Source organism: Phyllostomus discolor, chromosome 3 (assembly GCF_004126475.2).
Source record: "Phyllostomus discolor isolate MPI-MPIP mPhyDis1 chromosome 3, mPhyDis1.pri.v3, whole genome shotgun sequence".
NCBI classification, from domain to species: domain Eukaryota; kingdom Metazoa; phylum Chordata; class Mammalia; order Chiroptera; family Phyllostomidae; genus Phyllostomus; species Phyllostomus discolor.
The window spans coordinates 133,790,551-133,804,972 of NC_040905.2; the positions used below are offsets into that span (position 1 = coordinate 133,790,551).

At 37.5% G+C, this 14,422-nt stretch overlaps 1 protein-coding gene across 8 annotated transcripts in view; it reads left to right on the top strand.

Moving 5' to 3' along the window:
- LOC114512547 (aminopeptidase O (putative)) overlaps window positions 1–14,422 on the top strand; it is a 439,198-nt gene that overhangs the window by 75,038 nt on the left and 349,738 nt on the right. For all 8 annotated transcript variants that reach the window (XR_004902147.1, XM_036021469.1, XM_036021474.1 and 5 more), the window contains one exon: window positions 12,001–12,167. Coding sequence is in view for 7 of the 8 variants with exons in the window: in XM_036021469.1 (XP_035877362.1) it covers window positions 12,001–12,167 (167 nt within the window). In the remaining variant the exon portion in view is untranslated. The remainder of the gene's footprint in view (window positions 1–12,000; window positions 12,168–14,422) is intronic.

The following is a 14,422-nucleotide window of genomic DNA, read 5'->3' on the forward strand; positions in this document are numbered from 1 at the left end:
TCAAAATTAGAAAGGAGGAAGTAAAACTGTCATTGTTTGCAGATGACATGATAATATACATAGAAAACCCTATACACTCCTCAGGAAAACTACTCTGTATAAAAAGTGAATTTGGTAAAACAGTGGGATACAAGGTAGATTATCAGAAATTGAAGCAATTTTTGTATACCAAGAACAAATTTCAGAAACAAAATCTAGAAAAAAATCCTATTTGCTATAGCAACAAGAAGAATAAAGTACCTAAGAACCTCACCAAGGAGGTAAAAGACCAGTACTCAGAAAACTACACAACACTGAAGAAAGAAATTAAGGAAGACACAAACAAATGGAAACATACACTGTGTTCATGGATCAGAAGAATTAACATCATCAAAATGGCCATACTACCCAAAGCAAATTATAGATTCAGTGCAATCCCTATTAAAGTACCAATGACATATTTCAGAGATATAGAACAAACATTTCAAAAATTTATGTGGAACCATAAACAACCCCAAATAGCTGCAGCTATTAATTTTGAGAAAGAAGAACAAAGTAGGAGGGATCACAATACCTGGTGTCAAACTATATTATAAGGCCACTGCAATCAAAACAGTCTGGCAAAGAATGGACACATAAATCAATGGAGCAGAATAGAGAGCCCAGAAATAAACCCATGTCTCTATGGTGAACTAATATGCAACAAAGGGGACAGGAGTGTGAAATGGGGTAAAAATAGTCTCTTCAACAAATGGTTTAGGGCAGGGGTGTCAAACTCATTTTCATCGGGGGCCATATCAGCCTCAAGGTTGCCTTCAAAGGGCCAAATGTAATTTTAGGACTGTATAAATGTAACTACTCCTTAACATTAAGTGAGAGCTCAGTGCTGCCGCTGGATAGAAACAAGGTGCCAGGCAGGATAAAACAAGGTGGATGGCTGGAATCAGCCTGTGGGCCTTGTGATTGCCACTTGTGGTTTAGGGAGATCTGGAGAACTACATGCAAAAAAATGAAACTTGACCACCAACTCACGCCATACACAAAAATGAACCCAAAATGGATAAAAGACTTATATAAGTCATGACACCATAAAAGTCCTAGAGGAGAACATAGGCAGAAAAATTTCAGATATTCCATGTAGCAATATTTTTACCAATATGTCTGTCCCCTAGAGCAAGGGATATAAAGAAAAGCATAAACACATGGGACTTCATCAAAATGAAAAACTTCTGCACGGCTAAAGAAAGCATGTGCAAAATGAAAAGGGAACCAACCATATGGGAAGATATCTGCCAAAGATACTTTGGACAAGGGTTTGATCTCCAAAATATATAAAGAATTCACATGATTTCACACCAGGAAGACAAACAGTCCAATTAAAAAATGGGCAAAGGACCTGAACAGACAGTGCTCCAAGAGGACATAGAGGTCACCCAGAGACATATGAGAAAATGCTCAGCATCACTAGCCATCAGAGAGATGCAAATTAAAACCACAATGAGATACCACTTCGCACTGTCAGAATGGCCACCATAAATCAACAAACAACAAACGTTAGGGAGGTTGTGGAGAAAAGGGAACCCTAGTGCACTGTTGGTGGGATTGCAGACTGGTACAACTACTGTGGAAAACAGTATGGAATTTCCTCAAAAAACTAGAAATGGAACTGCCTTTTGACTCAGCAATTCCTCTGCTGGGTTTACACCCTAAGAATCTTTGACATGCCAGTTCAAAAGAAGCTATTCTCTTATGTGTTCATTGCAGTGTTATTTATAATAGCCAAGTGCTGGAAACAGCCTAAGTGCCCATCAGTAAACAAGTGGATCAAAAAACTATGGTATATTTACATGATGGAATACTATGAAGCAGAAAGGAAGAAGGAGCTTCTGCCCTTTGTGACAGCATGGATGGAACTGGAGAGCATTATGCAGCTAATTGAAATAAGCCAGGCGGTGAAAGACAAGTACCATAGGATCTCACCTATAAGTGGTAATCAACAGAACAAACAAGTGTGCAAAGTAGAACCAGAGACATGGAAATAAAGAACAATCTGACAGTAACCAAAGGGAAGGGGAGAAGGAGATAACAGGAGAAAGAAGTGGAAGGGTCAAGTCAAGGAACATGTATAAAAGACCCATGGACAAAGACAGTGGAGGGGGGAGGATTGAATGTGGGAGGAGGGATGGGAAGTACAAGTGAGAGTAATGGGGGGAAAATGGGGATAACTGTAATAGAACAAGAATTAACAAATTTAAAAAATAAATAAAATTAATCTAAAGGAAAATATCATCTGCTGAATGGTGTGTAAAGCCTTGTATAAGCAAATTTAACAGGTCGGGACTCCTCTTCTCCCTGATCCTTCCTGTGACCTTGATTGTGGTAATGAGTTTTTTTCCTTTTTTAGTAACTTCGAGGTTCATTTTATCACTTAAGCCAGAAAGATGAGAAAATTCTGTCATCTATTTTTGAATAACAAATTACTTCAAAACTTAATAGCTTGAGAGAATATTTATTATTTCATGATTTCTGAGGAACCCGGGAGCAGCTTAACCTGGGTGGTTCTGGCTCAGGATCTCTCACAAGGTTGTATTGTGCTGGAGCTAGAGGCATCTCAAGGCTTGACTGGAGCTGGAAGATCATCTTCGAAATGCACATGCATGGCTGTTGAGAGCCCTTGGGTCCTCACTGATTATGAGCTGGAGGTCTTGGCTTCTACCACATGTACCCTCCGTAGACTCCCACTGTGTCCTCAACATGGCTTGATATTCCCCAGAGTAAGTGATGAAGAAAAAGAGAGAAGGAAAGGAAACCCTAAAGTTGAAGTCAAAGATTTTTAATAATCTAATCTCAGAAGCGGTATGTGCCATCTTGTATTTGTCACACCGACTAACCCAGGTACAGCATGCAAGGGTACTCCACAAGGGTGTGAATATCAGGAAGTGGGGGTCATTGGGGACCAACTTGTAGGCTGGCTACCTCAGAGAGGGCCTTTGTTTCCTTCTCCCTGTCCTTCAGCAAATCACTAATTCCTTCCAATTCTTCTGCAGTGTTTCTCAAATAGGACCTCATCTCAAATGTGATTGTTTTTCTGGAAAGAGTCATAGAAGCTGATGGGAGAAGTCTTAGGAACTGCATACTTAAGGGCACAGGTAGAATGCATATTAATATGTTAGCATGTCTTCCAACCCAACCTTATAAGCAGATGGAGAGCAAACCTCTTGGCAAGGCAATATTTTGAGGAGGATTTGTTCCTTGTGTAGAAAGGGGGATACCTCCAATACCAGAGTCACCATAGGGAAATGAGGTGCTGAACACAACAGCAAGAGAGTGCAGATACTTTTTTAAAAATCTTTATTGTATTTTTCCATTACCATTTAGTCTCCTTATATACCCCTCCCCCAGCAATCACTACGCTGTTTTCCATGACCATGAGTCCTTTTTTCTTCTTGCTCAATCGCTCCATCCCTTACAACCCCCAAAGCTATCATCTTGCTCTCCATCTATGAGTCTGCCACCATTTTTCTTGTTCAGTTTGTTCATTAGATTCCACATATGAGTGAAATTATATGGCACTTGAAATTATATGGTATTATATGGTATATGGTCTCTGACTAGCTTATTTCACTTAGCATAATGCTCTCCAGGTCCATCCATACTGTCACAAAGAGTAAAGTTTTCTTCTTTTTTATGGCTGAGTAGTATTCCATTGTGAAATGTCCCATAGTTGTTTCATCCACTCACCTACTAGTGGACACTTGGACTTCTTCCATGTCTTGGTGATTGTAATAATGCTGCAGTGAACACAGGGGTACTTATGTTCTTTCAAATTACTGTTTTGGGTCCCTTTGGATATATTCCCAGACATGGGATCTTTGGGTCAAAAGAAGATCCATTTTTAATTTTGTGAGGTATCTCCATACCACTTTCCACAGTGGCTGCACCAGTCTGCATTCCCACCAGCAGTGCAAAGGGTTTCCCTTTCTCTATCTTCTTGACAGCAGTTTTTGTTTGTTGACTATTGATGATAGCCATTCTGACAGGTGTGAGATGGTATGTCATTGTGGTTTTAATTTGCATTTCTCCACTGATTAATGATGTTGAGCATCTTTTCAGATGTCTATTGGCCCTCTGTCCTTCTTGGAAAAGTGTCTATTCAAGTCCTTTGTCTATTTTTTAATTGGGTTGTTTGTTTTTGTTGTTATTGAGTTTTGTAAGTACTTTATAAATTTTGGATGTTAACCCCTTATCAGATGTATCAATGTATATATTCTCCTATTCAGTAGGTTGTCTTTTTATTTTGTTGATGATTTCCTTTGCTGTGCAAAACCTTTTTAGTTTGATGCCATCCCATTTGCTTTTGTTTTTATTTTGTTTCCCTTGCCTGGGGAGATATATCTGATAAAATACTGCTACAAGGTAAGTCTGAGATTTTGCTGTCTCTGTTTTCTTCTAGGATTTTTATGGTTTTGTGTGTGCATTTAAGTCTTTATTCCATTTTGAATTTATACTTGTGTGTGGTGTAAGAAGGTGGGCTAGTTTCATTTTTCTATATGTATCTGTGCAATTTTCCCAACACCATTTATTGCATAAACTATCTTTAGCTCATTGTATGTGCTTGCTTACTCTGTCAGATATTGACTATAAAGGTGTGGGTTTATTTCTGGACTCTCTGTTCTGTTCCATCTATGTGTCTGTTTTTATGCCAGTACCAGGCTATTTTGATTACTGTGGTGTTGTAGTATAGTTTGATATTAAGTAGCATGATTCCTCCAACTTTGTCCTTCTTTCTCAGAATTGGTGTTGCTATGAGGGGCCTGTTGTGGTTCCATATAAATTTTTGAAATACTTGTTTTAGTTTTGTGAAATATGTCAGCAGACTCTTGATAGAAATTGTGTTGAATCTGTAGATTGCTTTGGGTGGCATGGACCTTTTAATGATGTTAATTCTTGCTATCCATTAACGGTATGTGCTTCCACTTATTTGTATCTTCTTCCATTTCTTTCTTTAGTGTCTTATAATTTTCCTAGTATAGGTCTTTTACACCCTTGCTTAGGTTTATTCCTAGGTAGTTTATTCCTTTTGAAGCAATTGTGAATTGGATTATTTTCTTAATTTCCCTTCTTGTTAGTTCATTATTGGCATATAAAAATGCAACTGATTTCTGGATATTAATTTTGTATCCTACTAGTGCGATGAATTCGTTTATCAGTTCTAGTAGTTTCTTGGTGGAATCTTTGGGGTTCTCTAGGTACATTATCATGTCACCTGCAAATATAGACAGTTTTACTTCTTCCCTCCAGTTTGGATGACTTTTATTTCTTCTTCTTCTCTGATCGTTGTGGCTGTGACTTCCAGTGCTATGTTGAATAAGAAAGATGAGAGTGGACATCCCTGTCTTGTTCCTGATCTTAATGGGAATGCTAGTTTTTGCCCGTTGAGTATGGTGCTGATAGATTTGTCATATATGACCTCTATTATATTTAAGTATGTTCTCTCTATTCCCACTTTGCTGATAGTTTTCATCATAAATGGGTGCTGGATTTTATGAAAAGCTTTTTTTTGCATCTATTGATATGATCATGTAGTTTTTATCCTTCATTTTGTTTATGTGGTATATCACATTTATTGATTTGTGAATGTTTTGCCAACCTTGCATTCCCAGTATAAATTCCACTTGATAGTGGTGTATGATCTTTTTGATGCATTGCTGTATTTGGTTTGCTAGTATTTTGTTGAGGATTTTAGCATCTATGTTCATCAGGGCTATTGGCCTGTACTTATTTATTTCCCTTCCCTTCCCTCCCCTCCCCTCCCCTCCCCTCCCCTCCCCTCCCCTTCCCTCCCCTTCCCTTCCCTTGTAAAATGAGTTTGGGATCATTCCCTCCTCTTGAATTTGATGAAATAGTTTGAGCAGAGGTGTTAGCCCTTCTCAGAATGTTTGGTAAAATTCACCTGTGAAGCCGTCTGGTCCAGGGATTTTGTTTTTTGGGAGTTTTTTTTATTACTGCTTCAATTTTACAAGGTGTAATGTGTTCAGATTTAGTTTTGGAAGTTTATATGTTTCTAGGAATTTATCCATTTCATCCAGGTTGTCCAATTTGTTGGCATATAGTTGTTCATAATATTTTCTTACAATCCTTTGTATTTCTTTGGTTTCATTTGCTATTTCTTTTCTTTCATTTCTGATTTTCTTCATTTGGGTCCTGTCTCCTTTTTACTTGATGAGTCTGGTTAAAGTTTTGTCCATCTTGTTTATCTTTCAAAGAACCAGCTCTTGGATTCATTGATCTTTTGTATCTTTTTTAGATTCTATTTAATTTATTTCTGCTCTGAGCAATTTTATTTCCTTCCTTCTATTCACTGTGGACTTTGCTATTCTTTTTCAAGTTCCTTTAAGTATAAAGTTATATTGTTTATTTGAGCTTTTTCTTGTTTCTTGAGAGTGTAGATACTTTTAGACTTGGCCTGAGCACCCTCAGACTTAAGACTATCATATAGGACAGCTACCCCTTTGCCTGATGCAGAGAAAGTCTTAAGGGGATCTGTAGGCAGATACCTGCCATTTCCCTGTAAACATCACAAATAAGTTGAACTCCACAAGTATACTTAAATTAGAAGTGGCTTCCTAGAGCTCTTGAACTGAGAAAAATTGTAGGGTCCATTCTACTTCATTGAGAAAGAAAGCCTTAATCCCAAGGACTGCCATTTTCAGAGGAAGCAAGAGTTTTGCCTGCCATTTGTCCACTGGGAGTACACTCTGTTTCCACTGACAACACTCATTTTTCCTTTTTTAGGACCCTTCTCTAAGATGGGCTTTTGGGAAAAAAAACAAAACACTTTATGGGTAGAATTACCAGAACTAGGCATACGTGACTGAATCTAGCTGTTATTTGAGCTTTGTAGTGATGCAGACACCGGCCCGCGGTGTCCAAGTCATTATGGATGAAATGAGACATTCACACAGACTGCCGAGTCCAGTGGAGGAAAAGGGACAGCATGGCTTTTCTCTCAAGGGGAGCAAAAGCGTTGGCCCTTGCCATGACTGGCCTTTATTGGGTTTCTCGGCACATTACATGATGGTCCTCATTTACTATGCACAGGTTTGCTGTAGGTGGTTACCTTTTACAGAAAACAAAGGAGCCAATGCTGCTAATCACATCTCAGAAGAGGGATATTTGCAAATGAAAAGGCAAAAGTGGTTGAACCAGTTACATCCATCCTTAGAAGGTTTACCATGGATTTTAAGAAGTTACTTTGTAGTAAATGTCCTCAATTCAGGGTGAGAGAGTGTTTTTTTTAGCAAGAGCAAGACTCAAAGCGGCCTAGGTACATTGCAGGCCTGATTCCCCACGCGAGAACCTGTCAGTGGGCATGGATCCTGTGCATCTCTGCATGGGAGCTGGGCCCATGCCATGCAGAACGGTCTCCTACATTATAGCATACCTCCTACCACATGCTCACCACCACTTGCCCTACTTGGGAGAAGCCAGTTCTGGCAGGCTTCCTCATTAGGTTCTTAAACAGCCTGAGGCTGGACAGTTAACTAAGTTTCACTGAAACTGATGGGAGATTATGGGTGTTCAATGAAATTTTGTGTGTAAACTTGGAATACAGTGTCATAGATTTATGGACCAGAACAGACAATAGAGGTCACTGACCTCTATCCCATCCCCATTTTATATGTGACTCAGAGAGGTCAAAGGACTTTCCCATTGCCATTTAATAAGTAGGCAACATAGGCAGGACTAAAGTCTTCTGAATTTCTGATCTTTCCCTGCCCCGTGCAAACTTGTGAGTTATCATGTACAGTTCTAAGAAGTTAGACTTCGCCTGCCTGTCTTCCCTAAGGTCTATTTTCTGATCTTATTGTGATCTCTGAATGATCACGTACCTCATTATCTAGGCTCTGTTGTCTTCTGTTTCCTCATAGGTTTGACCAATGTTGGGGGCAGGGCACTGATGGAAAAATTTGAGAGCAGGAGTTGGCAAGAAACAGTATTTCTTTCCCCCTCCCTTCTTACTTTGTCTTCTCTAACTATGATCGAGCCCCCTCTGGTCCCAGTACGTATTGGACAGTCCCCACTGTGACTCTAGTCTCTGCCGGATGATCCAGTAACATCATCTTCTCCAATAGAAGGAGTCACAGTCACTTACTGCTGTGGTTAATCTCTGGGTTGCCTCACTGTGCCCTGTTTGGCTTCTCAGCTCTTCTAGCACTTATATAACCAATTCCCTATATTAAATTATCTGTTTGTTAAGACCTAGGCTGTTTTCTCTTTTCCTTACTGGATCTTGACTGATAGAGTGGGACCATCATTCTGTGTGTTCTTGCACACTGTAGGGATGCAATAAATGTTTGATCATAGTGATGTTAATCAAACTGATTAAGACTGTATCATATTTGCTATAACATTTTAATTAAATTTATTGGAGATACATTGGTTCATAGAGACACATAGGTTTTGGATATATATTTCTGTGATACATTATTTGTACATTACATTGTGTGTCCAACACCCAAGTCAGATCATCTTCCATCACTGTATTTGGACCCCCTTTACCTTTTACTACCCACCCCATTCCCTTTGGTTACCACATGCTGTTGTCAGCCTGTGTCTATGAGTTTCAGTTTTATATCCCACGTAGGAGTCAAATCATATCGTTCTTAGCTTTTTCTGACTTATTTATTTTGCTTAGCATAATATTCTCAAGATCCATCCGTGTTGTCACAGATGGCTATGTCATCTTTTGTTATGGTTGAGTAGTATTCCAGTGTGTATATGTACATCTTCTCTATACAATCCTCTATTGAAAGATACTTTGGTTGTCTCCATGTCTTGGCCACTAAATAATGCTGCAAATGAACATAGAGGTGCAGATATCTCTGTGAATAAATGTTTTTTAATTTTTCGGGTAGATACTCAGAAGAAAGATTTCTGGGTCATATGATAAGTCTATTTGTAATTTTTTGAGGAACTGCCAGACTGTTTTACATAGTGGCTGTACCAGTTTATATTTCTACCAGCAGTGAATGAGGGTTCCTTCTTAGGCTTTCCAAAAGTTATTATCTGTCTTGTTGATAATAGCCATTCAAATAGATGTGAGGTGGTATCTCATTGTAGTTTTGATTTGAATTTCCCTAATAGCTAGTGAAGCTGAACACCTTTTCATATATATATTGGCCATTTGTACATCTTCTTGGGAGAGGTGTCTGTTCATGTCCTCTGCCCATTTTTGATTGGACTGTTTATTTGATGTTGAGTTGTATGAGTTATTTATATATTTTGGATATTAACCTCTTGTTGGAGAGCTGTTGTTAGCAAATATCTTCTCCCACTTGGTTGGTTACCTTTTTATTTTGTCATTGGTTTCTTTCGCTGTGCAGAAGCTTTTTAGTTTGACATGGTGCATTCATTTAATTTTGCCTTTATTTCCCTTGCCTTTGGGGTCAAATTCATAAAATGTTCTCTATGACCAAAGTCCATAAGTTTAGGACTTATGTTTCCTCTAAGTAATATATTGTTTCAGGTCTTATATTTAGGTCTTTGATCCATTGTTAATTGATTTTATACCAGGGGACCCAGACAATAATCTAGTTTCATCCTTTTGCAAGTGGCTTTCCAACTCTCCCAGCACCATTTATTGAAGAGGTTTTCTTTTCTCTATTGGGTGTTTTTGTCTCCTTTGTTAAAAATTTTTTGCCTATATGCCTGTGGTTTTATTTCTGGGCTTTCAGTTCTATTTCATTGGCCTGTATGTCTGTTTTCTGCCAATGAATATTGTAGCTCTGTAGAATAATTTGAAGTCAGGTATTGTGATACCTCTGGCTTCATTCTTTTTTCTAGATTACTTTTGCTATTTGTGGTCTTTTGTGGTTCCATACAAATATGACATTTGTTTTTGCTCTGTTTCTTTAAAAAATGACATTGGGGTTTTGATGGGGATTGCATTAAATCTGCATATTGTTTTGGCTATTATGGCCATTTTAACTATGTTGACTCTCCCAGTCCATTAGCATGGAATATCTTTCCATTTCATTGTGCCTTTTTCAGTCTTTTAGTAATGCTTTGTATTTTTCAGTATATAGGTCCTTCACATTCTTGTTAAATTTATTCCTAGGTATTGTATTTTATTCTTTAGGTCGCAATTGCGAAAGGAATTGTGTGGGGTTTTTTTTTTTCATTTTTTCTGAAGTTCCATTGTTAGTATAGGAAAGCAGTGGATTTTTGTACATTGATTTGGTGTCCTACAACTTTACTGTATTTGTGTATTCTTTCTAAAAGCTTTTTGGTGGAGTCTTTAGGGTTTTCTATGTACAAAATCATTTCATCTCCAAAAAGTTACATTTTTACTTCTTCCCACTTTGGATGCTCTTATTTCTTTCTCTTGCCTAATTCCTCTAGCTAGGATTTCCAGAACTTTTGAATAAGAGTGATGAGAGTGGGCATCCTTGTGTTGTTTCTGATTTTAGAGGAAAAGCATTCAGGTTTTCACCACTGAGTATGATATTGGCCTTTATTATGTTGAGGTACTTTCCTCTTATACCCACTTTATTGAGTGTTTTAATCATAAGTGGATGTTGTATCTTATCAAGTGTTTTTTCTTCATCTATTATAAGATCATATGATATTTATATTTTGTTTTGTTAATGTGGTATATTACATTGATCAATTTGCATATATTGAACCATCCTCTTGCCCCTGGAATGAACCCCACTGATTGTGGTGTTTTTTTTAACATATCATTGTATTCAATTTGCTAGTATTTTGTTTTGGACTTTTGTATCTATATTCATCAGAGATATTAGTCTGTAATTTTCTTTTCTAGTGTTAATCCTTGCCAAGTTTTGGTGTCAGGGTTACATTGGCCTCAGAAAATGTGTTGGGTAATATCGCCTTTTCAGTGTTTTTGGAAGATTTTGAGAAGGATGGGTCCCAAATCTTCTTTGAATGTTTGGTAGAATTCACTAATGAAGCCATCTGGTCCTGGACTTTTATTTTTGGGGAGATTTTTGATGGTTGTTTGTTATAATTTTTGAAAAGCAAAAAGTGGCCCTGGCTGGTATAGCTCAGTGGATTGAGCACGGGCTGCGAACCAAAGCATTGCAGGTTCGATTCCCAGCCAGGGCACATGCCTGGGTTGCAGGCCATGGATCTCTAAAAATAAATAAATAAATCTTTTAAAAAATGTAGCTGTTCTTTAAACAAAAAGAAAGAAAAGCAAAAAGTGGAAACATTTTCCTAAGACACTTTCCTGATGTCAGTTTTGTGGCTTCTACACTGTAGTGTCAAAATACTGTATTCCTGTGATCTCATCAACCTTTTCCACCTGTCATGGAAGAGATTTTTGTTGGGATGCATGGGTTCATATTTTTTAATTATAACAGAATGAGCCCTAATGTCATGCTGTTGGTTTCCTGCACCTGCTTTGGTAACAACTACATTTGGCCTTAATGAGCCTGGTTGTTGTGACCTGTAATCCTGTTTATATGCCAACCCCTGTTCTTGGCCTCCACACAAGAATTCCCACAAGGATTCTATTGGAGATGGTGGTTTCCAAGATTGGGGTATCTGCCTGCTGGCACTGGATTTGATACTACCAGCTTGTTTTTCCAAACATTAATATCTCAGTGATCTCCAAACATCTTTTCTGTTCCAGAATATATCCCAAGTTTTATAAGAATATCTCCAAAGCTTTTTTCTTTTAAATGGGTAAGAGCCTAAGAGGAGGGACAAGGGCAATATAAATTTTAAACTAGCAGACTAGTTCTTAACACTTAAACCAAAAAATATTTTTCCCTTAAAAAAACCTCTCTTTATATATTAATTTATTTGGGAGAAATTACTACTTAGCCAACCCTTGGCAGTTTCAGTTCAAGAAGCTTTGGAACCAGTCATCTACAAAGGCATAAATGTTTTCTGTTTGAAAGCTCAATTTCACCTTCTCCACCATGGTGGTGAGAAAACTGACAACTTATTTTAAAGATTTTCTCCCCTTGTTTCCTTGTCTTTCTTTTGCAGACCATGTGTTTATACTATGGGATCTCCCATAAACAACAGGGCCCTTTTCCCATGCCAGGAGCCACCCGTTGCCATGTCAACATGGCAGGCCACAGTCCGAGCAGCTGCGTCTTTTGTTGTTTTAATGAGTGGAGAAAATTCTGCCAAGCCAACACAGCTTCGGGAAGGTACGGTACATGTGTTCTGTGCCTCTTTATGTATGGTACTCATGGTGGACCCAGAAACCAAATATGCAGTGTTTTTTGCAACTTGAAAGAGCTCCTTTATTAGTTGGGTTAGAATACTGAACATACTGAAAACATCCTGCCATAGAAAAGAGCAGGGAGGATGAGGGGCATTTGGGAGCCTGGGCATGGCATGTGGGGCTCTTCATGCCAGACTTAATAATTCCTAAATTATTTCAACAGTTGCTTTGACCTGGTGGTTTGTGGGCCATCAGTGGGTGGTCTTGGTTAAGACTTTCTGGGCAGGCAAGTTTGTCATGGAAACACTGTTACAGTTGAGTTGTCTGTGGTTCGTCATGGAGCCTATACAAGGTTATTCATTACACTGAGTGATAGTGCTCCTGTTGGCCGGCCCACGAAAGCTCCTGGTAAAGCATCTGTTCCAAACACTGTTTGCCCATGGAATTCTGAACCAAAGGATCAATAAAAAAGATGAAAGGCAAGTGCTAATGTGTTCTCAAGGTTTTGTGTGGGACTTACTTGCTTATTGCAATAATTAGCTCTCTCAGTTGAGAGCCTGCGCATGTTGATGCCAAGTAAAATTTTTGTAATTGTAGTATTTCTTCATTTAAAATATGGTGTCTCCCCTCACATACTTATAAAAACTTTAAATTTTACAGAAAATTTAAAGTAATGAAATAATTTTATAGAAAATGATTGCTAACATTTTGTTGTATTTCCCTCCAGGATTTCAAATTTGTATGTATATATTTCAAAATTGTAGTCATAGCAAAGAACAGCTTTTTTACTTATGATGTATCTTGAATGTTTTCTAGGTCACTAAGTATTTTTCAAAACTATGATTTTAATGTCTGCATAATATTTTATTGTATGAATATATCATATTTTAACATATTTGTAGTAGACATTTTTATTGTTTTCAGGTTTTTTTCTACTATGAATAAAGTTGCATTAAATTCCTGAGGAAACACTTAGTATAAAACTAGAATTATTGAGTCAAAGTTTTCAGGATGTGTAAGGCTGTTGGTACATATCCCAAGTTGTTTCCCAGAAAGGTTGTACCAATTTACTATTGTACCAATAACTAACACATTTTTTTATACCCATCAGTAGTTATGAGGGTCCCTGTTTCCCAGGAACTTCACCTATTTGATAGTCAAAAAAAGGACTATCTCGAACCTGGATTATTTTGATTATCAATGAGATTTTACATGTCCTTATATGTTTCTTAACCATTTTCATTTCTTATCTCTTCACTTCCTTTTTCTTTTTAAATTTTACTTATTTATTTTTAGAGAGAGGGGAAGGGAGGGAGAAAAAGAGGGAGAGAGACATCAATGTGTGGTTGCCTCTCATGTGCACCCTACTGGGGACCTGGCCCACAACCCAGGCATGTGTCCTAGACTGGGAATTGAACCAGTGACCCTTTGGTTAGCAGGCTGGCCACCAATCCAGTGAGCCACACCAGCCAGGGCTATTCATTTCCTTTGTCCATTTTTGTACTGAGGCTTTAGTGAGGTTTTTCTAAACTTTGTTTTCCCTTTTACTTTGATTGGCTCTTTTAAAGAAGTAGGTATTAATCTCATCATATTTGTGAAAAGTATTTTTCCCAGTTTTTAGTATGCCTTTTAATTTAATATAATGTTTCTGACCTATTGGAGATTTTCATTTTTATTTAGTCAAATCTGTCAAATTACTCTTAGAAAGTCTTTCCTTATTTGATCTGAGATTCATCTGTTTTCTTTTAATATTTTTATTTAATTAAAAATTTTTCATTGAATCTTTGTAACCTGTTTGGATCAGAATTGTGAAATGATACATTTTCTTTCCAAATAGGAAACCAGTTGCTCCAAGATCATTCATTGAGTCTTTTCTGATTTGTGATATCTCCTTTATCATAAACTAGATTTATGCACATACTAGAGTCTTCAAGGAGCATTTAGTTGATTCTCAAAGTAAAAAAAACATAACACATTTAAAAAATTAGTTTTAAAAACAGGTCACTTTTATGTGGTTAATGTACAAATGAACAAAAGGACAAAAAATTGCAACAAAGTCTCCTTTTTTACTCCTAATTCCCAGCTACTCAATAACTCTTCCCCCGAGGTAACCAAAGTCTCCAATTTCCTTTGTGTAATATATATTTCCTTTGTATAATATATATTTTTTCTCTTTTGTTGTATAGGTCATAGCATGCTGTAAATATTTTTGTATTGTGCCTCACCCTTTAGAATAAA